General features: G+C 42.1%; 1 protein-coding gene across 2 annotated transcripts in view; it reads left to right on the top strand.

Moving 5' to 3' along the window:
• The window catches only part of atp10a (ATPase phospholipid transporting 10A), a 369,418-nt gene that overhangs the window by 132,888 nt on the left and 209,089 nt on the right, over positions 1-27,441 (top strand). For both annotated transcript variants that reach the window (XM_087988354.1, XM_087988355.1), the window contains exon 3: positions 5,547-5,741. In XM_087988354.1, coding sequence (XP_087844480.1) covers positions 5,547-5,741 — 195 coding nt within the window. The remainder of the gene's footprint in view (positions 1-5,546; positions 5,742-27,441) is intronic.

The raw sequence follows: 27,441 nt of genomic DNA, 5'->3' as shown, positions 1-27,441 counted from the left end.
AGGGGTCTCTAAAATGATGTTCTTAACATGGCTAATGCTGTGCACCAGTAAGAGATGGAAGTCTTGCTTTAACACACTGTACAATGACCTTTCCGTGTGATTTTGAGTCCAGCTGGGCATCAATAGGATTTTGATTCCAATATTATGCAATTAATAAGTCTCAGATGTTCAACTCTACCTGCCACCAGAAAAGCTAAATCTTTTGATGCTTGAAGCTGTTCAGTGGGATAATAGTATATAAAAGCTTTGTGTATTTGTCTATAGGCTGTATCAGCAGAGTCCTTAGCCTATTTAAAATAAATGAGTTAACAGCTTTCCTGAGCCATTGGTAAGAAAAAATTCAGTAGAATACATTAGGGAATGAAATATTTCAACAGAGTTCGGTATCTATCACCAAGTCACCCTTTACTTACATGTGCATAGTACTTGACACTTGTCCGGCCTCCTCACAGCCAGCTCTGAGGAACCTCTGACATTAATATTTATTTGTGGGCGACACGGTGGCACAGTGGTTAGCACTGCTGCCTCACAGCGCCAGAGACCCGGGTTCAATTCCCGCCTCAGGCGACTCTCTGTGTGGAGTTTGCACATTCTCCCCGTGTCTGCGTGGGTTTCCTCCGGGTGCTCCGGTTTCCTCCCACAATCCAAAAATGTGCAGGTTAGGTGAATTGACCATGCTAAATTGTCCGTAGTGTTAGGTGAAGGGGTAAGTGTAGGAGTATGGGTCTGGGTGGTATACGCTTCAGCGGGTCGGTGTGGACTTGTTGGGCCGAAGGGCCTGTTTCCACACTGTAAGTAATCTAATCTAATCTGTAAATAATCTAATCTAATCTCTGTCAGCCAGGGATTTCTGATTGGAACAGGTTAACAGGCCCCATCAGGGAACTCATGTTTTATGAAGTCCACCTAACTGAGCTCATTACAATTATTACAGGGTACACTCTGGAAGCTCGAAACCACCAGAAACACCCAAAACGTACATCAGAACCATAGATTTGTTCATTGATACAGCATGTAAGGAAGCCATTCCAGCTGAAGGGGCCTAATTTTTGGTAGAGTTATTCAATTAACCCCTTTATTTCTGTAGATTAGTGTCTTTCCCCCTCAAGTTTCTTCCTTATTAAAAATACTTTTTATTCAATCTTGGGGTATGGGCTCCACTAGCCCAGCTGATATTTATTGCCTATCCCTAATTGCCTTTGTTGGTGGTGAACTGCCTTGTAGTTCATGCAATGTAGGGACACCCGCACTACTATTGAGAAAGTAGTTCCAGGATTGTTGACTCAGCGACTGTAAAGGAGCCTCGATATCTTTTCAAGTCAGGGTGGTGTGTCGCCTACAGGGGAACTCGCTGATGGTGGTGTTCACAAGTATCTGTTGACCATGTGCTCCTACGTTTGAATGTTGTTTTTGAAACTGCTACCATCACCTTTTCAGGCAGTACAGATTATAACAACTTGCTGTGTATATGATTTGGAGATGCCAGTGTTGGACTAGGGTGTACAAAGTTAAAAATCACACAACACCAGGTTATAGTCCAAGAGGTTTAATGAGAAGCACTAGCTTTCGGAGACCTGCTCCTTCATCAGGTGGTTGTCAGGTGGAATCCTGATGAAGGGTTTTGCCCGAAACGTCCATCTTCCTGCTCCTTGGATGCTGCCTGACCTGCTGTGCTTTTCCAGCACTACTCTAATCTTGACTCTAATCTCCAGCATCTGCAGTACCCACTTCCACCCTTAAAGATCAGCAAGTCCACCTATGTGTGGAACCACAGGAGATGGCAGATGTGTAAATGAGTATTTTGCATCAGTCTTTACTGTGGAGAAAGATATGAAAATAAAGAATGTGGGGAAATATATAGTGATATTGAAAAATGTCCATATTACAGAGAAGGAGGTGCTGGATGTCTTAAACCCATAAAGGTGGATAAATCTCCAGGACCTGATCAAGTGAACCCTAGAAACCTATGGGAAGCCAGGCTAGTGATTGCTGGGCCCTTTGCTGAGATAGTTGTATCATCGATAGTCACAAGTGAGGTGCCAGAAGACTGGAGGTTGGCTAACATGATACCATTATTTAAGAAAAGTGGTAAGAAAATGTCAGGGAACTATAAACCAGTGAGCTTGACATCGGTGATAGGCAAGTTGTTGGAGGGAATTCTGAGAGATAGGATTTACATGTATTCGGAAAGGCAAAGACGAATTCGGGATCGTCAACATGGCTTTGTGTGTGGGAAATCATGTCCCATTAACTTGATGGAGTATTTGAAGAAGTAATGAAGAGGATTGATGATGGCAGAGCGGTGGACGTGTTCTAAATGGACTTCAGTAAGGTGTTCAACAAGGTTCTTCATGGTAGACTGGCTAGCAAATTAGATGACAGGGAATACAGGGAGAACTGGCTCGAAGATAGAAGGCAGATGGTGTTAGTAGAGGGTTGCTTTTCAGACTGGAGGCCTGTGACCAGTGGTGTGCCACAAGGAGCGGTGCTGGGTCCACTGCTTTTTTCACTTATGGAAATGAATTGGATGGGAACATAGGAGGTATGGTTAGAGAGTTTGCAGATGACACCAAAATTGTTGGTGTAGTGGATAATGAAGAAGGTTACCTCAGCGTACAACAGGATCTTGATTGGATGGGCCAATGGGCTGAGGAGTGACAGATGGAGTTTAATTTAGATAAATGTGAGGGGCTGCATTTTGGAAAAACAAATCTGGGCAGGTATTATGCACTTAATGGTAAAGTTCTGAGTATAGTTGCTGCACAAAGAGACATTGGAGTCCAGGTTCATGAAAGTGGGGTCGCAGGTAGATGGGATAGTGAAGAAGATTTGATATGTTTGCCTTTATTGGTCAGTGCATTGAGTATAGGAGTTGGGAGGTCATGTTGCTACTGTACAGGACATTGGTTAAGCTACTATTTAAATTCTATGTGCAATTCTGGTCACCCTGCTATAGGAAGAATGTTGTGACACTTGTAAGGGTTCAGAAAAGATTTACAAGCATGTTGCCAGGGTTGGAGGGTTTGAGCTTTAGGGAGAGGCTGAATAAACTGGGGCTATTTTCTGTGAAGCATCGGAAGCTGAGAGCTGACCTTATAGAGATTTATAAAATCATGAGGGGCATGGATAGGGTAAATAGACAAGGTCTTTTCCCTGGGGTGGGGATGTCCAAAACTAGAGGCCATAAGTTTAGGGTGAGAGGAGAAAGATATAAAATGGATTTAAGGGGCAACTTTTCACGCAGAGGATGGTGCGTGTATAGAATGCTGCCAGAGGAGATGGTGGAGGCTGGTACAATTACAACAGTTAAAAAGCATCTGGATGGGTATATGAATAGGAAGGGTTTGGAGGATATGGGTCAAATGCTGGCAAATAGGAACAAAATTTATTTAGATTATCTGGTCGGCATGGGTGAGTTGGACTGAAAGATCTGTTTCTGTGCTGTACATCTCCATGACTCTCTGAGTCTTTTAGGTGTGAGAGAAAAAGAGAAAGAAAAAAAATAAGAAGCATCACAAAATTAAAATTTGGCATTTGAGAATATATTAAAATAACTTGAAACTTGTAGGACTGTGACTATGTGCTTATAATTATTTACTTTTCTAAGGAAAAGAAAAATTGGCAGTCAGTGGCAATCACCAGTTCTGAAAGTCACTAGTGCTGATCACCGAACTCAGTCTTCTACAGTGTGCTTTAGGGGAATTTAATTAGCAGCAACTATATCAAACTCAGAGGGAGGTTATGCATAACTTGGAAAGCTAACATCAGAGCAATGCAAATTGACCAAGAACTTCTGCTATTCCTCAATTTAAGGAGCATCTACTCCTTGCTACAACTCGCTGGCCAATTTGCACTTTAATCATGATGAGTATCCTGCTTCCCCAGGAAAATCTGACCCCCAATGGCATCTTTACTATCCTTAAGAGATTCGAAAATCTTTTACAGTCAAATTAATTACTTTTGAAATGCAGTCATTACTATTGCAAAGACAGCCAATTTATACAGAAAGTTCCACAAACAGTATGTCGGACAAATGACAGGTTCATCTATTTTGATGCAGCTCATTGTGGTAGAATATTGATCACATTACTATCATCATAAAATCCTTTACATTGTCTCAACTAGGGAGGTTAGCTATTAGCTCAATTATCCAAAGATCAAATTGCTGCCAATACAGTGTTCCCTCCATACTGCATATACAGAAGTGTTAGTCTAGATTATACCTATAAATCTAGGAGCACACAGTAAGAGTGCTACAATGAAATTAGTCAATGAAAAATGTTGGAACCACTGATTGTGAAAATATAACCCAAATCATCCGCCGACATTTCCGCCACCTCCAAAAAGACCCCACCACCAGGGATATATTTCCCTCCCCACCCCTTTCCGCCTTCCGCAAAGACCGTTCCCTCTGTGACTACCTGGTCAGGTCCACGCCCCCCTACGACCCACCCTCCCATCCTGGCACTTACCCCTGCCACCGCAGGAACTGTAAAAGCTGTGCCCACACCTCCTCCTTCACCTCTATCCAAGGCCCTAAAGGAGCCCTCCACATCCATCAAAGTTTTAACTGCACATCCACTAATATCATTTATTGTATCCGTTGCTCCCGATGCGGTCTCCTCTACATTGGGGAGACTGGGCGCCTCCTAGCAGAGCGCTTTAGGGAACATCTCCGAGACACCCGCACCAATTAACCACACCGCCCCGTGGCCCAACATTTCAACTCCCCCTCCCACTCTGCTGAGGACATGGAGGTCCTGGGCCTCCTTCACCGCCGCTTCCTCACCACCAGACGCCTGGAGGAAGAACGCCTCATCTTCCGCCTCAGAACACTTCAACCCCAGGGCATCAATGTGGACTTCAACAGTTTCCTCATTTCCCCTTCCCCCACCTCACCCTAGTTCCAAACTTCCAGCTCAGCACTGTCCCCATGACTTGTCCGGACTTGTCCGACCTTTTCCACCTATTCACTCCACCCTCTCCTCCCTGACCTATCACCTTCATCTCCTCCCCCATTCACCCATTGTACTCTATGCTACTCTCTCCCCACCCCCACCCTCCTCTAACTTATCTCTCCACGCTTCAGGCTCACTGCCTTTATTCCTGATGAAGGGCTTTTGCCCGAAACGTCGATTTCGAAGCTCCTTGGATGCTGCCTGAATTGCTGTGCTCTTCCAGCACCACTGATCCAGAATCTGGTTTCCAGCATCTGCAGTCATTGTTTTTACCTCATGAAAATATAACCGCTGAGTTTTCACATTCTAATTTTAAAATCCAAATTTTTAAAAATAAATCCCATGGAAGCAATTGAGGTGGTGATAGATGGCAGGCAGGAATGGGTTTGGAGATTATGGAAGGAGACATTTACTAAAATGGTCATAAACTCTGAGATACAAAACTGAGTGACAGGTAGAGCATGATATTAGTGGAGGTATACAAACCGGTAACAATTGCTTTAAATTCAGTTTTTAAATCTGAGTTGTTAGCTATTTTAACTATTCCAAAAACTTAATTTGTTTCTAACTTTATTCTTTTGTTCACAGGTGTGCCAATGTCTACTTTTTGTTTCTGGCTCTTTTGAATTGGATCCCTGTTGTCGAAGCATTCCGGAAGGATCTCACGATGATCCCATTAGTTATAGTTCTGGGCTTGGTCGCAATTAAAGATGCTATTGAAGACTATCGACGATATAGATTTGACAGAGCAATCAACCATTTACTAACAGATGTGTTGGACAGGTATTTTTCCATAATTATGGCAGAATTTGGCTATCACAGTGCTATTCAAACTCAAATTATTTTCAGGAACTTATCAATTGTTAACTAGGAAATTCATTATTTCAACTGAATGAGTTATCAGTAGAAAATACATAATTGTTTACAAATATGTTATAGGAGTGTGCTTTTCTATGGTGCCTTTAATGTAAGAAAGCATCTCAAGGATGTATTACAAAGCAAACTTTTGACACTGAGCAACATTAGGTGATGTTAGTGAAGATGGTTAAAAAGATTAATTGAAGAGGTAGGTTTTAAGGAGCATCTTAAAAGAGGGAAGAGAGAGCTGGAGCAGCTTGAGGAGGGACCGTATAAATGCAAGACTTGTCTTTTTGTTACTCCATCAACATTATACCAGCATGTCAACCTGCGAAATACGATTTATGCACTGGCATGGGATTTAAACACTCAGACCCACTAGAAAAGAGGAGAAAAATGCTTCCACTTGAAACTAGCTGACTTCTGTTATATGAAGTTACTGATGGGTAGGAACTGAGATACGTGACACCAATTCTCCGAGGGCTGAGCTCCAAACTTCAAGTTCAATTTCGTGAAGTAACCCCTTAGAAGTTTACTTGAATTCAAAAGTCAACTGATGAGTCTGGTCATCAATGTGTTTCACCAGACAGCAAGTAGCAACAATGCAAATAAAAAAAAATGCAATTTCTCCCTTTCCTCCTCATTTCGATTATCCCTAAACAACAGAAACCGAACTGCTATATAAAATAGGCACATGCTCACACTAATCAGAAACATCAAATTATATCAAGATAGCCTGCACCTCTGTTTCTCTTTATGCAGACCATCAAACAGAAGAATATAAGTTAGTCTTTAGTAATTCAATTTTATTTTTTAATCCAGAATATTACGAAAGCCTTACAAATATCCCTTGTTTCTGGGCCTGTGGTTATTTGTGTGTTATTTGAAGACAGAAAGGTATAGTGGAATAAAGGCAGGTCATGCTGAGCAGTAATATTCTGTACCCACACAGCAATAGGCTGGGTATGTTGGGCACGCAAATAAATGCTTTGAAAGTGACAAGTCAGGTAGACTGTACATTCTGCTGTTTTTTTAAAGTGACGTGTATATCAGACTGTAACAGCATCTTAAAAAGACCAATCAATCCAGGTTGAACAGAGAAACTTAGACTTCAACCTGTTCAGTTTCCTACAGAAATGACCAATATACTGTAAGAGTCATAGATGTTCTTACTTCACTTCAATGAGTTTGAATGATCAGACATATTAATGAGAGACATCTGACTGTTTCAAACTTGGTTGCAGTTTTAAAACATATGTGAAAAGCTGCTTTTGTACCCCCCAATGGAATATTGAAAATAATATCTGTAACCTCACCGTTCTGCAAAGATTTCAACAGAGAAAAGCTACACAGATAATCCATCTCTCGCTGTGTGAACCAGCTAAACAGATCTAATCTCCTAATATTGGAAGGTTATTATTGCCTGTGAGAGGATAAAGAGGTAATCAATAGCTATGAAATCCGCTTGGCTGGAATTTACTTTATCAGGAAATATTAAGGAATTGTGTTTCTTTTCTTTGGAGAAAGGAGATTCAGGGTAATTATGCTGGAATTCCAAAGCTGGGATTTCACAGCCTCCCTATTCCAAACTATATAGTTGGAAGAATAAATGGGCATTGCACAAAACATGCACTACATAGTCCATCACAGCAGCGAGGTGGAGGTTGAGTGTTTTGTTATTATCTTAGTATATTGTATTATTTTCTTACAATTAAATTTGAACAAGATCAAAAGAAGTTCTGTAACATCTCAACCTGAACACCCACCTTTGTGCTAGGAACTGTCAAAGAATTTAAGACTGTGCAAAATAGAAACAGATGTGGAACTTCCTGTCCCTCAAGCTTGCTCCTCCAATCAATAGGATCGTGGCTGATCCGACATTTCTCATGTTCATTTTCCTGCACTTTTCCCCGTGACCCTCGATTCCCTTACTGATCAAGAATCTACCTCAGCCTTAAATTTACACAGTGACAGGGTGGCAGTGGCTCAGTGGTTAGCACTGCTGCCTCACAGCACCAGGGTCCCAGGTTTGATTCCAGCCTCGGATGACTGTCTGTGTGGAGTTTGCACATTCTCCCCATGTCTGCGTGGGTTTCCTCTGGGTGCTCAGGTTTCCTCCCACAGTCCAAAGATGTGCAGGTCAGGGGAATTGGCCATTCTAAATTGCCCATAGTGTTAGGTGCATTAGTCAGAGGGAGATGGGTCTGGGTGGGTTACTCTTTGGTGGGTCAGTGTGGACTGGTTGGGCTGAAGGGCCTGTTTCCACACTGTAGGGAATCTAATCTAATCTAATCTCACTGTACTCCTACAGATCTCTGTGGCAAAGACCTGAAACCCTAGGAAAGAAGAAATTCCTCCTCAACTCGGTCTTAAATTGGCATCCCTTAGTTCTGAGACTATGGCCTCCAGTCCTGGATTCTCCTGTGAGGGGAAACACCTTCTCACTTAACAATCCAAATGTTTCAATGAAGTCACCTCTCATTCTTCTAAATTCCAACAAGTACAGTCCCAACCTGTTTAATCGTTGCTCATAAGACAATCCCTCCATACCAGGGATGGTCCTGCCCTTCAAATCCCGGAAGTTCAAACAGAGTATCTTTAGAAAGAGCTCCCTGCCCGTGCAGGGGCAATTGCATTCATTTATTCCTATGCTTCTTACTTTATGATAAGTAAGTGGGGAATATTTATCCATAATTGCTCATTTTTAACATGAAGCCATTATTTCTGGAGCTCAAAATTACAAATCTGTCTGCTCACCATGACTGCTTACCTGAAAATGGTTGCTGCAGTCTGTCAGATGGCTAAGGATCTTTATCCACTGAATCAAACAAACTACAAACCCATTGCTCAGCCCCATAGTGGGATCAGAATGAGGTCAGTCAGGTGGATATCATAGAATTTGAGTTCCCTGATTGGGGGTTGTTAACCTGGTCTAATTAGGGAGCCCTGGATGACAGATTTAAACAGGAGTGTCAGATGTTCTGTTTCCTCTAGGAGCTGACTCTGAGCTAGCTGGGCCCATGTCAGACTAATTCACAGTAGTATAATGGTTATGCTATTTGACTAGTACTCCAAAGGCTGGATTAATCCTGTTGAAGTGTACTTTCAAATCCAAACACAACAAGGTGAATTTAACTTTCCATACTTGAGGAAGGATGAACAGGCACTGGAGGGGGTGCACAGAAGGTTCACTAGGCTGGTTCTGGATTTAAAATGGTTGGTTTATAGAGACAGATTAAGTAAACTTGAATTATACTCATTGGAATTTAGAAGAATAAGGGGTGATCTCATAGAAACATATAAAATTATGAAGGGAATAGATAAGATAGAAGCAGGGAGGTTGTTTCCACTGACAGGTGAAACAAGCACTAGGGGGCATAGCCTCAAAATAATGGGGAGCAGATTTAGGACTGAGTTGAAGAGGAACTGCCTCACCCAAAGGCTTGTGAATCTCAGGAATTCCCTGCCCAGTGTAGCAGTTGAGGCTACCTCATTGAATACTATGAAGGCAAAGATAGATAGACTTTTGAACAGTAAAATAATTAAATGTGAGCAGTGTCCATGAAAAGATCAACTTTGACTTTATTAAATGGTGGAGCAGGCTCAATGGACCAGATGGCCTACTCCTGCTCCTTGTTTTTATAATTATGTTCTTATGTGTCAGGCACTATGCACATATAAATAAAGGGTGAGTTAGTGATGGAATACCAGCCTTCGTGGAGATGCCCCATACTGGTGGAGAAAATATATTTAGATCTTGCTCCAGCTCCTCTTCTGTTTATACTCCCTATTACCTACCACCCATTCTGCTCAGCTCACCTATTGCTGGAATCCTCTTCCACATATTTCTTAACTCCTCTCCTGCTCTGATGCTGCTATGCTTTTGCCAGCACAACTCTTTTGTTCACTCTGACTCTCCAGCATCTGCAGTTCTCACTATACCCTCATTCCAAGAGCTTTCAATTCATGATATTCATTACCAGCTTCCTATCTCACACCCTCTGTAAACATGAGATCATGCAGAAGCTGTGTTCTAAATTAACACAAGTCTTGTTCATGCACCAATCCTGTCAGCTTAGAGTTAAGCAAGTCACAAATTTAAGATTCCTATTTCTGTTTTCTATTCCTTCCATGGTTTTCTCCTCCTTATTTATATAATGTCTCACAGACACCCAACCCACTAAAGGACATTTATTCCTTCACTTTTGACTCCTAGCATAACGCTTATTTGAAATACTTGACCATCGCTTGGTCATGTGTTCTGCTGTCGAAATTTTAAGCTCTGGAATTCCTGCCCACTTTAATCTCTCTTTCTCTTCCTTTAAGGTAATCTTTAAAACATTCTTTAATTCTGTTTGATCATTCTCCTTTGAAGAACTTGTGACATTTTACTAAATCAAAGTTGTGATTCTCTTTATTCATTCATGGGCTGTGGGTATTGCTGGCCAGCATTCATTGCCCAAAGAACAAAGAAAATTTGCAGCCCAGGAACAGGCCCTTTTGCCCTCCAAGCCTGTGTCGATCCAAATCCACTGTCTACATCATTCCTAGTTTCCTTTGAGAAAGTGGTGGTGAGCTGTCTTTTTGAACCACTATATTCCATGTAGTGTAGGTTGATCCACAATGCACTTAGAGAGGGAATACTAGGACTTTGATCCAGAGACAGTGAAAGAATAGCAATATATTTCCAAGTCAGGATGGTGAGTGGTTTGGAGGGGAAGTACAGGCCATGGTGTTCCCATGTATCTGCTGCCCTGTCCTTCTAAACGGAAACGGTCATGGATCTGGAGGGTGCTGTCTAAGAGCTTTGGTGAATTTCTGCAGTGCATCTTGTTATAATACACACTGCTGCTGCTGAACGTCAATGGAGGAGGCGGTGAATGCTTGTACATGTGATGTCAATCAAGCAGCTGCTTTGTCCTGGATAGTGTGACACTTCTTGCGTGCTGCTGGAGCCACACTCATCCAGGCAAGTGTGGAGTGTTCCATCACATTCCTGACTTGTGCCTTTGTAAATGGATGTCTGGCTTTGGGGAGTCAGGAGGTGCAGTATTCCTGGCCTCTGACCTGCTCATCTAGCCACTGTGTTTATGTAGTAAGTCCAGCTGAGTTTCTGGTCAATGTTAACCCCCAGGCTGTTGATAGCAGAGGAGTGAGAGATGGTAACACCATTAAATATCAAGGGACAGTGCTTAAATTGTCTCTTATTGGAGATGATAATTGCCTGGCATTTGTGTGGCATGAATGCTACTTGCCACTTGTCAGCCTAAGCCTGGATATTTCCTAATTCTGTTGCATTTGAACACAGACTGCTTTGGTATTTGAGATGCTACAATTGATGCTGAATATTGTTTAATCTTTGCTGAACATCCCCACTTCTGACATTTATGATAGAGGGAGGTTTATTGAAGCAGTAGAAGATGGTTCGGCCTAGGACACTACTCTGAGGGACTCCTGCAGAGATGTCCTGGAGATGACTGACCTCCAACAACCACGACCATTTTCCTATGTGCCAGGTATGATTCCAAGTAGTGGAGAGTTTGCTCCCTCATTACAAGTGATTCCAGTTCTGCAAGGGCTCCTTGATGCCACATTCAGTGAAATACAGCCTTGATACACCCTCACCTCTGAAATTCAACTCTTGTCCATGTTTGAACCAAGGCTGTAATGAGGTCAGGAGCTGAATGGCCCTGGTAGAACTCAAACTGAGCAGGTTACTGGTGAGCAGGTGTTGCTTTATACCACTGTTGATGACACCTTCCATCACTTTACTGATGATGAAGAGTAGACTGATGGGGTAGTAATTAGTTGAGTTTCCACATTGTCAGGTGGAGACCAGTGTTGTAACTGTACTGGAAGAGCCTGGCTAGGGTAGCAGCACATTCTGGAGTGCAAGTATTATTGCCAGAATGTTGTCAGGGCCAATAGCTTTTGCAGACTCTTGCCATTTCTTGATATCGTGGGTAGTGAATCAAATTGGCTGCAGATTGGTATCTATGATGCTGGGGACCACTGGACGAGGTTGAGTTGGATCATCCACTCGGCACCTCTGGCTGAAGATTGCTGCAAATGCTTCAGCCTTATATCGTGCACTGATGTAAATATAATTTGTCATTGTCACTGCTCCCAGTTGCCTAATTCTCATTCATATGTCTACATCTCAGACTAGGGATTTATCAATATCATCTTTCTGATTCCTGGTCTTCTGCTTGCATTTCATAGTCTTTGTATTCGGACAATCACCCACAATCTTGCTCAAAATCAGGTGGGATTCAGCCAGGCCCAACTTAGAAATATCCGATTTGATCTTCATGAAACTGGTCACGAGGAGTGAAAGCCAGACTGCTGGATACTTGCCTTCCCAATCAACTCACTAACTGTTGTACTAAAGCCACTAGATAAGACATAAGATATAGGAGCAGAATTCAGCTATTCAGCCTATCAGATCTCCTCTGCCATTCAAAGTGGTAATGGCTGATACAATCATTGGCAACACCCTTTTTGCCTTTTCGCCATACCCTTGATTCCTCTTACTGATTAGAAATCTGTCTTGAATATACTTCATATCCCAGACACTACAGACTTCTGTGTTAAGGATTCCACAGATTCATTATCCTCCAAAAGAAGAAATTCTTCCTCATCTCTGCTTTAATTGTACAATGTCTTGTTCTGAGATTATGCCCTCTCTGGTCCTAGACTTTCTCACAGTGTTGTTTCAAGAAGGCTAGTGGTCACCTTATGATCCTGGGTTTCCCCACTGGCAGAATGGGCCTTGAAACATGGTGTAGATTTGGGTAAGGTTTACTGCTGACAAACATATAAATTAGGAGCAGGAGTTGGCCACTTTTTTTAATGTTTTATTCATTCACAGGATGAGGGCATCACTGGCTAGTCCAGCAGTTATCACCTATCCCTAATGGCCCAGAGGGCAGTTAAGAGTCAACCACATTGCTGTGATTCTGGAGTCACATGTAGGCCAGACCAGGAAAGGAAAGCAGTTTCCTCCCCTAAAGGATATTAGTGAACCAAATGGGTGTTTCCGACAATTGACATTGATTCATGGTCATATATTGAATTCAAATTCCAGTCAGAGGGAAATGGGTCTGGGTGGGTTACTCTTTGGAGGGTCGGTGTGGACTGGTTGGGCTGAAGGGCCTGTTTCCACACTGTAGGGAATCTAATCTAATCTAATCTGCCATGGCAGGATTCGAACCCAGGTCCCCAGAACATTGGGCTTGTTGGGCCAAAGGGCCTGTTTGCATATCGTAGGGAAGCTAATGTAATCTAATTACCTGGGTTTCTGGATTAACTGTCCAGCGATAATATCACTAGGCCATCGCCTCCCCTTGACTGTCCCCCCACAACTCCAATTCAATAAGATCATAGCTAATCTGATCACTTCACATTCCCACTTACCTCCAATAACATTTTGCTCTCTTGATCATCAAGGACCTCTCTGCCTTAAAGATATTCAAACACCGTGCTTCCACCTCCTTTAAAAAAAAAGACAGTTCCAAAGCCACAAGACTCTTTGTAAGAAAAGACTTCTCACCTTTGTCTTAGATTTCCAACCTCTTGTCTTCAAACAGTGAGCTTTAGTTCTAAATTCTACCACAAGCGGGTGCTGGCAGGTGGGACTAGATTGGGTTGGGATATCTGGTCAGCATGGACGGGTTGGGCCGAAGGGTCTGTTTCCATGCTGTACATCTATGTGACTCTTTGACTCTACAAGAGGAAACCTCCTTTCTACACATGCTCTCTCAAAACTCCTCAGGATCTTCGATCATGTCAATAGGTTATGTCTTCTATCACTTGCAGAAGATTTTTTGTCTTTTTAGTTCAATTCCACTCTTTTGATACCATGTGTGTTCTCCAATTGCAACACTGCCAGAATTTACCCGAGAAATAGGAGTGAGGCCCCCTATATGTCTGTAATTCTATTATATAAATGGGCCACTCCTGTTTCTTGTATCTTTAACTGAATAAATGAGTACAGTTTGAAAATATGCAACCTACTTTTTTAAAAACTGTATAGGAATTGCATTGAGAGAGCATCATATGTATATTAAATGGCCCTTCAGGCAATGAAATACAATATTGTCACAGCAGGGTCGGAGAGTCTGGTAGATGTACTCACGAAGGGGCAAGCTCATGTCCTGACTTCCTGCTTATACACTCTGATTCCCTGTCTCCCACTTATATCTTCGATGCCTAATGCTGAATTCTTTTAGTAACCTCATCATGTTGTCCATTTCTGCTCCGACTTCAACCTATTTTCTCAAGTAACGATTCATTGAAAATGAATGGGGAGCTCACAATACATTTCCCACTCCAGGACTCGAAGAGGCAGCTGCGCTATTAATGAGGCCGAAAACCTCTCAACACGAGGAAATCAGCAGGCCAGTCAACTTCTCTCAGGCTTCCCCTCTCCACCAGATGTTTCTGGACACCATCAGTGTGTTATGTTGGTGAGCAATGTTCATAAGAGAGATTATTAAAACTGCAGCTCAAATATCCAGTGTATCGGGAAACCTGTATGCACATTTGTAGATATTATATTTGAGGACATCTTGTACAGCCTCAACCTAAGGAAAGCAGATGCTATACAATTCCCATGCAGACTTGAGGAGTAAATACCATCTTTGAAAACTGTACTCATTATTCGCATCAGGATATAACTATAGGTCATTTGGCCTCTTGACACTGATTCCCCATCAATGTAGCTTGCTCTATAAAGACTGTGCTTCAGGGTTGACCAGTTCTCATGTTTTCTTTATTTGCACTTATTGCGTGTATTGCTCTTCTGTGCAATACAAGTGTTTAAAAAAACTTGCCATTTTGATGCCCTTATCACTTTTTCAGGATACCCCCAAAGAGTTTCACAAGCCAATCAGGTCATATTGTAGTATTGTAAGTTGTGTAATATAGTAAAGCCTCACTGTTTGTGGGGGTTACATTCTTGGAGAAACTCACAAATAGCAAATATACAAAAGGAATGTCTATTTTATACTGGGAGTCTATTGGATAGGTTACAACTATTTACAAATTTGATGCCAACAATATATAGTACTAGAGAAAGCAAAACACGATATACTATGTTTTTAATACTTTTAAGGTGCCCAACTGGAATAATTGATGAATAACAGAAGAATTCTTTCAGACTTGGCACGCTTATTCTTATAATAACAGTCTCCAGCAGGATGTGTTTATCTTAACAACAATGAACACACACATGCCAACAATTTCATAAGTAACATGGTAGACAGGATACAGATAGTGCCCTCTCTAGTGCAGGAAATATAGTGCAGGAAATCATGGACACTTCCCATTTTCTCGCGAATCATATAGGCAATTTTTCTATTTTTTGACATTTTCTGCAAATTGTCTTTCTCTCTGCAAATCAAGAGTAAATCAACTCTGTACACACAGTGGGCAAGATGTGTTACATAGGGCTCAGATATTCTGAGTGACAGGGTGTGTGGTGCCAAGTCAATAGGGTGTCAGGTGGATAAGGGTTGAGCGGGACAGGGTGGTGGGAGCTGAGAGTAACTGTTAGCTCTAAGGGAAGGGACAGGCTGGTGAATGTGGGGTTGGAAGTTGGGTCTAGCAAAGCCTCAATTTGGGTGTGGAGTCAAGGAGGGGAATGAGTCTGATCTAAGTGAGAGATGGGGGTCAGGTGTTAGGGAGGTTTAGTTGAGATTGATCAGTTTTGTAGATACACAACATCAGTAGATTTTAATCCTCTAATATTTCCTGGGCAAGCAGTGAGCTAACTGAGTCGGAACCTTTTGAATCTCCAACTTGAATAGATTCTTTCAATGCTTTACAGATGCAGGGAAATCATCCATCGCAAAATTCTGGGTTATTCCCACAGGGTCAGTTGTTGATATGTTCTCAAGGGCTTTTGGGGGTCATGTATTCCAGGTTTCTGCTATCTTCCATGAGAAGTGTTTCCTGATTTTGCCCCTGAATGGTCTATCTGCAATTTTAAAGTTATTCCACCTTGTTCTGACCTCTTCTACCAGTTGGCATGATTCAGGGTTTCCTAAGGTCCCAATGTACAACTCCAGTCTACCACGCAGAACTGACACTCTGACCATTGGAATATTTAGATAGATGTTTTACATGAGGAGGCTAATCACCAATGGCAGAGATGCAAATATCAGGACTTTACTAAATAGGGAACCTGGAAATCAATGAATGTACCTATAGCTTATCTCTTCATGAATCAAACTATTGAAATTGTCAGAGTCAAGAGTGTGGTGCTGGAAAAGCACAGCAGCTCAGACAGCATCCAAGGAGCAGAGGAATCAACGTTTCAGGCAAAAGCCCTTCATCCTTATGGAAATTATCAGTTAATCCACTTTTAGTGGCAATCATTGAGAAATAAATGGTGCGTAAAACTCTTGAGAGAAGTTCTCTGCTCTCCTTCAACATAGGCCGAAAAAGATGGGGATTTTTGCAACCATTTTTAACGACATTTGTGACCTTGACTTAACATCATTTCCAAGGGTTCTCCTCAGCATTTAAGTAAAGCATCAATTTAGAATGAAATACTGAAGTTCCTACAAATGGGGTGAGTTTAATGCAGAATAACTGTCTGATTTCGATGTGAGTTCCAGCATTAAGATTCAGGTTAATGTGAATTCCACCAAATTATCATCATTCAGTGTTGCTTCCTGCAATACTCTGAAACATAGGAACATTGAAACAGGAGTAGGTCATTCAATCCCCAAGGCCAATTAACAACTCCATTGGATAATGACTGATTCCCATTTAAAGTCCATCGATCTATCATGGCTCCCTAATCCACTATTACTCTTACCTAATAAAACTATGTCAGACTGAGGTGAAAGACATAAAGTATTAGAAATAAGTCAAATGGCATCTGTGAAGAGGGGGGAGAGAAAGAGAGAGAGAGAGAGAGAGAGAGAGAGAGAGAGAGAGACAGAGTTAATACTATGCATTGAAGAAGCCCTAGGCTCACAATGTCAACTCTGTTTGCTCTCTCCACAGATGTTGCCAGACCTACTGGGTTTCTCTGCTATATTCCATTGTTTTAGATTTCCAGCATCCTCAGTATTATGGTTAACCTCTATCGATCTCAGTTTTGCAAATATCTGCTGATTTATTCTCAACAGCTTTGTGGGGGAGAGTATTCTAAATTTCACTGCCTTCTGTAGGATGTGTTTCCAGATGTTACCCCTGAATGGTCTTGCTCTAATTTTAAGGTTATGCCCCTTGTTCTGACCTCTTCTATCAGATGACATTGTTTCTCACTCCCTACCAAATCCTTTAATCAACTTCAATGCCTTAATTCGAGCATTCCTTAATCTTCTGTACTCAAGGTAATACAATCCCAGTCTATGCAAAATTATAGCAATTAAAATATCCTCTGAGTAGTCCATTCAATTTAACATCACCCTTTCAATAGCCAAATTGTAACACAGAACATATCATGTAGATGGTGGAATGGGTGAGGTGACAAAAGGGAGATATAACATTGACAGGTCAGTCGTATAAAATTGGACTTGTGTGGAATAGAATATATCAGGGTGCGAATTTAAGTCTGATGATCTTGTTTAGGAGAATTCAATAAAGTACTCACTGCCCCACTGTTCTTAGTCATAGAGTCATAGAGATGGAAACAGACCCTTTGGTCCAACTCACCCATGCTGACCAGATATCCCAACCCAATCTAATTCCACATGCCAGCACCGGTCCATATCCCTCCAAACCCTTCCTATTCATATACCCATCCAAATGCCTTTTTAAATGTTGCAATTGTCTAGCCTCCACCACTTCCTCTGGCAGCTCATTCCACACACATACCACCCTCTGTGTGAAAAAGTTGCCCCTTAAGATTCTTTTATATCTTTCCCCTCTCACTCGAATTCTATGCACTCTGGTTCTGGACTTCCCCATCCCAGGGAAAAGCTTTTATCTATTTACCCTATCCATGCCCCTCATGATTTTATAAACCTCAATATGGCCACCCCTCAGCCTCTGACGGTCCAGGGAAAACAGCCCCAGCCTGTTCAGCCTCTCCCTTTAGCTCAAATCCTCCAACCTTGACAACATCCTTGTAAATCTTTTCTGAAACCTTTCAAGTTTCACAACATCTTTCTGATAGGAGGTAGACCAGAATTGCATGCAATATCCCAACAGTCTTCTTCCAACTATCTCAAACCACTCAAAATCTAGAAGGAAAAGGAAGGCTTAAGAATCTTTTTGAAGTAGTTGGCCAACGTAAATGGAACATAAATTGCCAATTTTATTGTAAATTATTCTGCCTGAGATTTTCTATTCATGTATTGTTTAGTTAGTAATTGAATGCAGAGCAGTAATTTAGCTTGTGTAAGTCAGCTAAATATTTTCCATCATGGGGACTGGAGTGGAGACCCCACATATTCCAATGGTAAACAGTTTACTTGGAACAGTTTACTTACTGGATCTGAACCATGCCAATTCACTGCTTTAGAGAATTCAAAATAAACACAGGTTACAGTTTGGAAGAGTTACTGTTTGCAACTGCTTACTGGTCACAATAATAGAAAAACAGAACCTGTTTTAACAAAAACACAAAACGTGTCAATGTTGATATTCAGTGGCAGATGTGTGTACACATACAAGAAATACAGAAGGTTAGCAAGGCATTGGCAAGTCAAAATAACTTTATTACAAGGTATTGGAGTAGAAGAATATACAATTAGATAGGAAGGGCTCTTGCAGTACAGTGGTAGTGTCCCTACCTGTGAGCTAGAAGGCCCAGATCAGGACCCACCTTCTCCAGAGGTGTGACACAACATATTTGAACAGGTTTATGAGAAATGTTTACAACTGGCAACCATGAGATGGATGTTATAGTCATGTTGACAGATTTCAAATCCATTGGGGTCTCATCTAACAGCTTTGAATCCTGCTGACTGCAGCTATGAATTTCTCTGATTTAGAGGACATTGAGGTGCAGTTTTAATGTCCTAACTCTAGGCCAGAAGTCCTAGTTGCATCCCATTCAGCTCTAGCACCTTATCAAATTTAAACACAGGTGGACTTTCCAATACCTCCTCTTTATAGAGTCACAGAGTCATGGAGATGTGCAGCCCAGAATAGACTGTTTCATCCAACTCATCCATGCTGACCAGATATCCTAAATGAATCTAGTCCCATTTGCCAGCACTTGGCCTTCCTTCCCCTCCTATTCATAAACCCATCCAGATGCCTACCAGCCTCCATCACTTCCTCTGGTAGCTCATTCCATACACATAACATCCTCTACATGAAAACGTTGCCTCTTAGGTTCCTTTTAAATCTTTCCCCTCTCATCTTAAACCTATGACCTCTAGTTCCGGACTCCCCGGGGAAAAGACCTTGTCTATTTACCCTATCCATTTCCCCCATGATTTTATAAACTTCTATAAGGTCACCCCTCAGCCAACGACCCTCCAGGGAAAATAGTCTCAACCTATTCAGCCTCTCCCTATAACTCAACCCCTCCAACCCTGGTAACATCCTTATAAAATGTTATCTGAACCCTTTCAAGCTTCTTAACATTTTTTCTGATTGCAGGGAGTTAGCCCATCCAAAATCTCAACTATCTCCACTTTCACAAAGACTTTGGCAGCACGTTTTTCCTTGATAATGACAGATCCAACCCATTCATTAAGTTATCTCAGTCGCTATATCTGTTTCCATGTAAAAATCATCCTCTTTGATCTCAAATCAAACATATACCTCCTTTCACAACCCTTCCATATTTTATATTCACGCAAAAGGTTTTGGGGTCCCATTTTTGTTAATTCCCAGTCTCTTCTCATATTCTCTCTTTGCTTCTTTTTACCATTTGCATTTCCCTCTGAGCTTCTTTTCTTCAGTTAGCTGCCCTTTTGTGTTATCAACCTGGCTTTTGTACCAGCGTGGAATATTCTGTTCCCACTGGTGTCGAGCTCAGAGGTGGGAAAGGCATTTAATTTGGTGGGATGGTGGAATGCCTGAACACCACCACATGTTCCCTTTCTGCCAGAATTAAGCTGTGAATAGTCATTCTCGCCCAGCTCATGATCACTAAAGTGCCTCAGCACACATCATTGTATTGACCCAGCTGCAAATGGGCATGTGGCCACACAGTGTACTGTACATGGCGGCTGACATCATACGAACAGCTTATCACCCCCTCTTCACTCAATCAGTGTCTTATCAAAAGCTGGATATTGGAAAGGGGTAGCTTTAGCCACTACACCAGCCTTGCTACCGACATCCATGTACCCTTCCCTTCCCTTCCAAATGCACCCACACCATAAAACAGAAGCCCTGTCCACATTACTTAGCGTCCTCTGGGCCACTCTGCCACCTTCAGGCTCTGGAGCCTATCCTTCCAGCAGTAGCCATGGCCCCTGCAGTAATGCTATTGAGCCTAGAAGCTGCTGGCATCTGATTGGTGGGCAACTCTCGGCTGGAGTGACTTTCACCCCTGGGGTCTTGATTCTGGGAGAAGGCCAGGTTGCAGCCTCATAGGTTGTTCAGCAGGCCTGACCAAAAAGAGGTAATACAAATCTCTTGCTGGTTCTCTGGTCACCAGGGAGAAACCTTGATGACTCAACAAGATTCCGCTCCAGCTTTTCAGCTCGCCATGACTCCATCCCGACTCATAATCGCAGAAGTGTTATGGTGCAGAGAGAGACCATTCACTCCTAGTGTTCCAGCACTTCAATGTTTTTTATTCATTCATGCTCAGCATGTGGGCATCACTGCCTTGAACAGTATTCATTGCCCATCTCCAATGACCCAGAGGGCAGTTAAAAGTCATTCACCAGACCTTTTTGATGAAAAGTCCAGGCCTGAAATGTCAACTCTATTTCTCTCCACCGCTGCTGTTAGACATGCAGTGCTTGCCTTTCTAGTGTGTTCTGCTTTTTTCTTGATTTTTGATTCTCAGTGACTACAATCTCCACCTCAACTCACCTCCTCCTCTCTCTTGCACTTTTGATATCCTGTTGGTCTCAGTTAACCTTTCCCTTGATGGAAGTTCTCCTCAATATCCATAATTTCTGATGGCAAGTTGAGGAGGAAATTATGGATATTGAGGAGAATTTCCATCAAGGGAAAGGTTAACTGAGACCAACAGGATATCAAAAGTGCAAGAGAGAGGAGGAGGTGAGTTGAGGTGGAGATTGTAGTCACTGAGAATCAAAAATCAAGAAAAAAGCAGAACACACTAGAAAGGCAAGCACTGCATGTCTAACAGCTGCGGTGGAGAGAAATAGAGTTCACATTTCAGGCCTGGACTTTTCATTCAAAAATGTCTGGTGAATGATCACTTCCGCCATTTTCTGTTTTGGGTTCAGCTATCCAGTATCTGTCATGCTCTACCTTTATTTCTGAGATTCACTGAGCAAAGGACCTGGGGTAGGGATTGAGGAGACCTGCAGGAATGAATGTTTTACTGATATATTTAATACTTTTACAACCTCCCTGTTTTCTAAAGAATGAACAGGATAACAGCATCGGGTGGTGTTTACGAGGTAAGCAGAGAAATGGTGTAGGCACAAGGAAGGCAAGAAATAGAAATTATGAGTCTGGGGCTAGGGCAGAAAGGAATGGGCTGGGAAGATACAGTTCAGGAAGGGCTTGGGTGTTGCTATGTAGTGATTTATAGACTGGTCAGGAATATTCAAGAGGACATTGGTTAATTAATTGGAATGAAATAATGTATGGGGCAAGGGATAGCAACCAATTGACTGTAGGCAATGATGCTCATTTTAAGTGGATGTAATGACCTGGTGGTATTATTGTTAAAGTATTAGTCTAGGGACCCAGATAATGTTCTGGAGACCTCTGGGTTTGAATCCCGCCACATCATGATGGTGAAATTCAATAAAAGTCTGAAATTAAGAGTCTAACGGTGACCATGAAAACATTCCTGATGAAGGACTTATGCCCGAAACGACAATTCTCCTGCTTCTCAGATGTTGCCTGACCTGCTGTGCCTTTCCAGTGCCACACTTTTCGACCATGAAATCACTACCAATTGTGAGGAAACCCCATCTGGCTCATTAATGTCCTTGAGGGAAGGAAACTGTCATCTTTACTTGGTCTAAACAATCAGAAAGGAAGAGTGATCCTGCACTTCTTCTGGTTTTTGTACCACATATTGGTTGGATTTTGTAACTTGGATTTTGATTCTATCTAAATAAAGCGAAACCCACTATTTTCTTTCCACCAAGGTCTTGATTTATAGTAGCATCAGTATTTCTTGCCATCAGGTTCTCTACAGATACAGAAAAGGCCATCGCTTTTGGTCATGCAGGGACTAACATGCCGTTCTGTTCCTTCCTATAGGACTAACAGTGTGGTCACACAATCAGAGAAGTCTGAAGATTTGGAATCTATCAGTTTTTCTCTCCCCTATATTGAGTGCCTAATGACAAGTTAGCTCTCTATATAATAGCCTGAGCAAGAGCTTTGAAAATTCACTTACAGAGTCAAGGTTGGCATGTCCACGGTTGTTCAGTATGAGAATGCTGGACCATCAGAGCAATTGGCTTGTATTTTGTAAAAAAAAATACAATTTTTACAATTTCAACAGAATAAAAGATAATTGATCCCTCTTGTATAACAGATGGTGTGTTTGTAAAGGCAGTAAACCCATACACTTGGCACAATGAAAACTGTAAACATATACAACTGATAAAACACAGACACAATTGCAGCAGGCTGTGCACTGATGATGCTTATGAGCTTACAAAGTAGATTGGATTACTTACAGTGTGGAAACAGGTCCTTTGGCCCAACAAGTCCACACCAACCCTCCGAAGAGCAACCCACCCCCCTACACCTAACACTACAGGCAATTTTAAATGGCCAATTCACCTAACCTGCACATTTTTGGACTGTGGGTGGAAACCAGGGCACCCGGAGGAAACCCATGCAGAATGAGAATGTGCAAACTCCACGCAGACAGTTGCCTGAGGCAGAAATTGAACCCGGGTCACTGGCGCTGTGAGGCAGCAGTGCTAACCACTGTGCCACCATGCCGCCCACTGGGAGAATACATTAGAAATTTTGCATAATCATGCTGCCTTATTACAGATTTCAGAACCTCACAGGTGTGATAATAACATGTCAGAATTAGAGGATGCTTGGGGTTGTAACATTCCTTAACTAAATCTGCTGATGTATGAAAGGTTTTAGTATCTGATGCCTCAGGAAAAGTTACGCTCCTAATAACCGAAAAAGCTGTAGGTCCACAAACAGTCAGGAGAATTGTGTGTTGTTTTCATCTTCCCCAATGTCATTTGCCCAGAAAAAAACACATTCTTTCTACTTACTGGACCCAGTCTTCGATGGCAGGATCAAATGAGTCAAGCTTCCCAAATAACAGCATGATGCTGGAAATGCTTATCCCAACTCAAAGGTAACTGTTGTGAACAAATTTCTTCAGGAGTATGTTTTTCGCTCATTTCCATTGAAATAACTCCACAGTATCCCATTGCCTGGTCACCCTTTATTTACATGTTGAGAATCCTTGACCGTGAACCAGCTCCCTCAGAGCCAGCTTTCAGAATGAACAGGATGTCTGACGCTCTTGTTCCTATCTGTCAACCAGAGTCTTTGAGGTCCACTTGGCTGACCTTGTTACAATTATTATACCTTTGATCCATTTACTGATTAAAAATGTCCATCTCAGCCTTGACTAAACCTAATGAACCAGATTCAGCAGCTCTCTGTGGTACAGAATTCACGATCCTTTGAGAGAAGCAATTCTTCCCCATATTTGTCTTAAAAGTATGAACCCTGTCTAGGTGCCCTTGGCACCTAGAATCTTCCACAAAAGAAACAACCTTACCACATTGACCCTGTCTAGTTCCCTAAGAATCTGCATGTTTCAATAAGGTTGCCAATCTTCTAAACTCCAATATGTGCAGGTTCAACCTATTCAACCTCTCCTACACAATCCCTCCATACCCAGCATCAGACACATGAACATTCTCAGGACATTCTCCAATGCCATAGTATCATCCGTCAGATCAGGGGCCCAAAACCATTCACAATATTCCCAGTTGTGGTCTGACTAATGCCTTGTACTGTTTCAGTAAAGACTCTCCATTTTTAAACTCCATTTCCTTTGAAACAAAAGTTAACATTCCATTTGCCTTTCCTATTACCTGTTGAACTTGAGTGCTAGCTTTTTATGTTTTAGCCCCAAGGACATCCAAATGCCTGTGTGCTGTTGCTTTCTGAAATCTTTCTCCATTTAAATAATGTTCAGCTCCTCCATTTTGTGAACTGCCCACAAAATTACTTGCGTGCCAATTGTCCTTCTTCCAATAGCATAGGTCAGATGCTCACCATTGGCAGCATGTTGGCAATATCCTGGTGCTGACAGGCTGGTAAAGAGCAGAGGGACTGGGGGGATAGAGCAGAGGAGGTGGTGAAAGGTTATACCAGAAATGCAGCTGGTGGACCTGACAGCAGCCAGTGAAGTTAATCCCACTCTGTGAAGAACAAGAGGGTGAGATAGGATGAAGTAATCAGCAGCTCTGTTGTTGATCCAATCATTTGAAAGAAAGGCAAATGCTTTCACATTGCCAGTCAAGTCTCTATTGTCAGTCCTGGCGAAAATTTCCCCAAGACAGGGCACTACCGATCACGTTCAGAAACATAAATATGCAAGTAATTTACGACTTTATCATTTAGATACACATTCTGTGAATGCTAATCCATTTGAAAAGGGGGCTTCAGTCAAAAGAGTTCAAGAACTTCTCTTCTTACATGCACAGTGGTTTTATGATTAGCAATGGTAAATTCATCTGTTTTGACATGATGACGGTTGAATGAGGAATTCTGGCCAGGAAATCACAAAACCTCATTCCCACTGCCATTCACCTTAAGCAACACTGTACACAAATGGAGACTTAGGTTAATCTTGCATCTAGATGACATCGTCTCTGACGGTGCAGCACCACCTCACCAAAGTCGGCCTGGATTTTAACTCAAATCTTGGAGTGCAGTAGGAAGCAACTTCTTGGTCATTATAACCTGGGGGCAAAGGTTATTACAAGCATAGGAATTGGGGGAAGTAGTAAGCTGTTCAGTCCCTTGTACCTGTGCCAACATTCAACAGCATTGTGTCTGATCAGATCACAGCCTCTTCTTTCTGATCTGTTCCCAATAGACTTTGACAGGGGAGAACCTGAAAGAAGTTTGCAAAATTATAAGAGGCATGGATAAAATGGATAGTGGGAGACTTTTTCCTAGAATAGAAAAGTGAATTACTGGAGGGCACAGGTTTAAGGTAAAAGGGGGTGGGTTTAAATGAGATATGAGGAGCAGGTTTTTTTACACAGAGAGTGGTAAGTGTCTGGAATGCGCTACCAGAGGAGGTGGTGGAGATAGATACAATAGCAATATTTAATGGGCATCTTGACAGATATGTGATTAGGCAAGAAATAGAGGGACACAGTCCGCATAGAGGCAAAAGGTTTTTAGTTTAGAAAAGCAGCATTTTTCAGCACAATCTTGGTGGTATCTTTTTGTGTTCAGGGCACACTGGGACAATTTTTCATTTTGTCGAGTAGATGCCTGTTTTGTAGCTATACTGGAACAGCTTGGCTATGGGCTCCAGAGCACAATCCTATTGCTGGATTTTATCAGGTTTCAAAGCCTTTGTGGTATCAGTATACAGACCTTAGATGCAATCAACTGTGAAGTTGCATTGCTCTGTCTATCAGTTGCTGTCTGGTATGTGAGTAGTCCTGTTTGGTAGCTTCACTAGGTTGACACCTCATTTTTTTTGCTATGCCTGATATTACCCCTAGCATTCCCTCCTGCACATTTCATTGCTCAAGTTAACCCTTCATGAATTATACAGATCTTAACAAAAATTTGTAAAACTTTCTTTGGTCAACATAACCCAAAGCCACAGAGTAATTCAGGAAGTTATTCTTCAATGCGTTGATATTTGGGTTTCTTGTCTTGAAAAGAAACAGGTATAGGGCATGCTTACAGAATTTATGTTATGAAGGGTGGATGACTGAATCAAATGATGATAGAAAAATAATAGATTTCTGATCCACAATTATGTTGCCTGGGCCCAATGTCCAAATTTTGCAACTTGTGGTCACATCGGAGCACTGTGCATGCCATAGAATCCCTATAATATGGAAGCAGGCATTTCACCATACTGACCATCCAAACAGTATTCCACCCAAACCCATCCCTTACCCTGTGACCCTGCAATTCCTATGGCTAATCCACCTCGGACACTGAGCAATTTAGCATGGCTAATCCACCAAGGACACTGAGCAATTTAGCATGGAAACTGGAGCACCCAGAGGGAACCCAGACAGACATGGGGACAACATACAAACTCCACAGGTAGATGAAGGGTGGATGCCACAGGTGGAATTGAACCCAGGACCCTGGTACTGTGGGGCAGCAGTGCTAAACACTGAGCCACCATGCAGCCCTGAGGTCATGGAGGAAATGGCTGGTTGTGCAAGGCACTCTATAAAAGTGACACAGGACCTCAATGGCTCTATAACTGAATTTCATGTCTTAATCTTTCCTTGCATTCTTTCAAAAAAGCAACTGTTATGCCATTAAATAATGCCTTAAGAAAACCTGGCATCAATCTGCTCCCATAAAGTATCCAGAACATGCAAATTAATTACTTAAGCCTGCCACTGTTTAGATTGAAACAATCATTTTTATTTTTCTGAATAGGTATCGTGTGACAAAGCACCCTCAGTGCTAAAGCAGCTCGATGTACCCCTGCTATTTGCAAATTCTTGGTAAAGCACCATTCATTTTTATTACACGAGCAAGCATTGATCAGGTGCTGAGCTGGCACATTTGGTGGTAGCACTGAAGAACCTGGTGCCAGGACAAGCTAAATCGGGTAATTAATATTTTCAATTGCAGCCTGTCAGTTCAACAACTGTGAATTTCTGGCCAACTGCACTTGTACGTTCTCAGTAACTCGTCCTCTGGAAAGTTGACTCTGCTACAGTGTGGATTTGCAGGAAATGGAAAAGGATTCATAATTTGCCCAGACAGACAAGTGTTCGCTCCGTAATGTTGGAGAGCATTATGGGGCCAAGTTAAAGGGCCTCTGCTCAGCAATCTTGGAAAGGCTGAATGTGCAAGATTGCTGGGCTTCCTCTGAGGTTTTCCTGGGCACAGCTAATTAAGGGCCTACAGGTCCGCTGGTCAGTTAAGGGTCCTTGGGACTACAGGTCCAATTGAACACTCTGCAGCTTTGGAAGAACGTCAGCCCTGTGAACAGACCAGCCAGTGTATGAAGAGAGTTTAGATACTCTTCTACAGGATAATCAGCTGCTATGGTGCACTGCTGGTTATAGTTTCACTGGGCTATGGTAGTTAATTGACAAGATAGGTGCTCATGAAATTGAGGATAATGTACAAACATGGTCGGAGGATTTGTTAACAGGCAGACAGGAAAAGAGTGGATAGAATGGGAGCATTTTCAAGTTGGCTGGCAGTGATTACTGGAGTGCCACAAGGATCAATGCTTAGCTATTTAAAATCTAAAGTGATAACTTATATGAAAAGACAGAGAGTAATGTTTGCCTATCGTATAAAGCTTGGAGTGTGGATACAAAGA

This window comes from Chiloscyllium plagiosum, unplaced genomic scaffold (assembly GCF_037043375.1).
Source record: "Chiloscyllium plagiosum isolate Xiang-an unplaced genomic scaffold, Cpla_swu_hap1 HiC_scaffold_6, whole genome shotgun sequence".
Taxonomy (NCBI): Eukaryota; Metazoa; Chordata; class Chondrichthyes; order Orectolobiformes; family Hemiscylliidae; genus Chiloscyllium; species Chiloscyllium plagiosum.
This window is presented reverse-complemented; position numbering and strand designations above follow the sequence as displayed.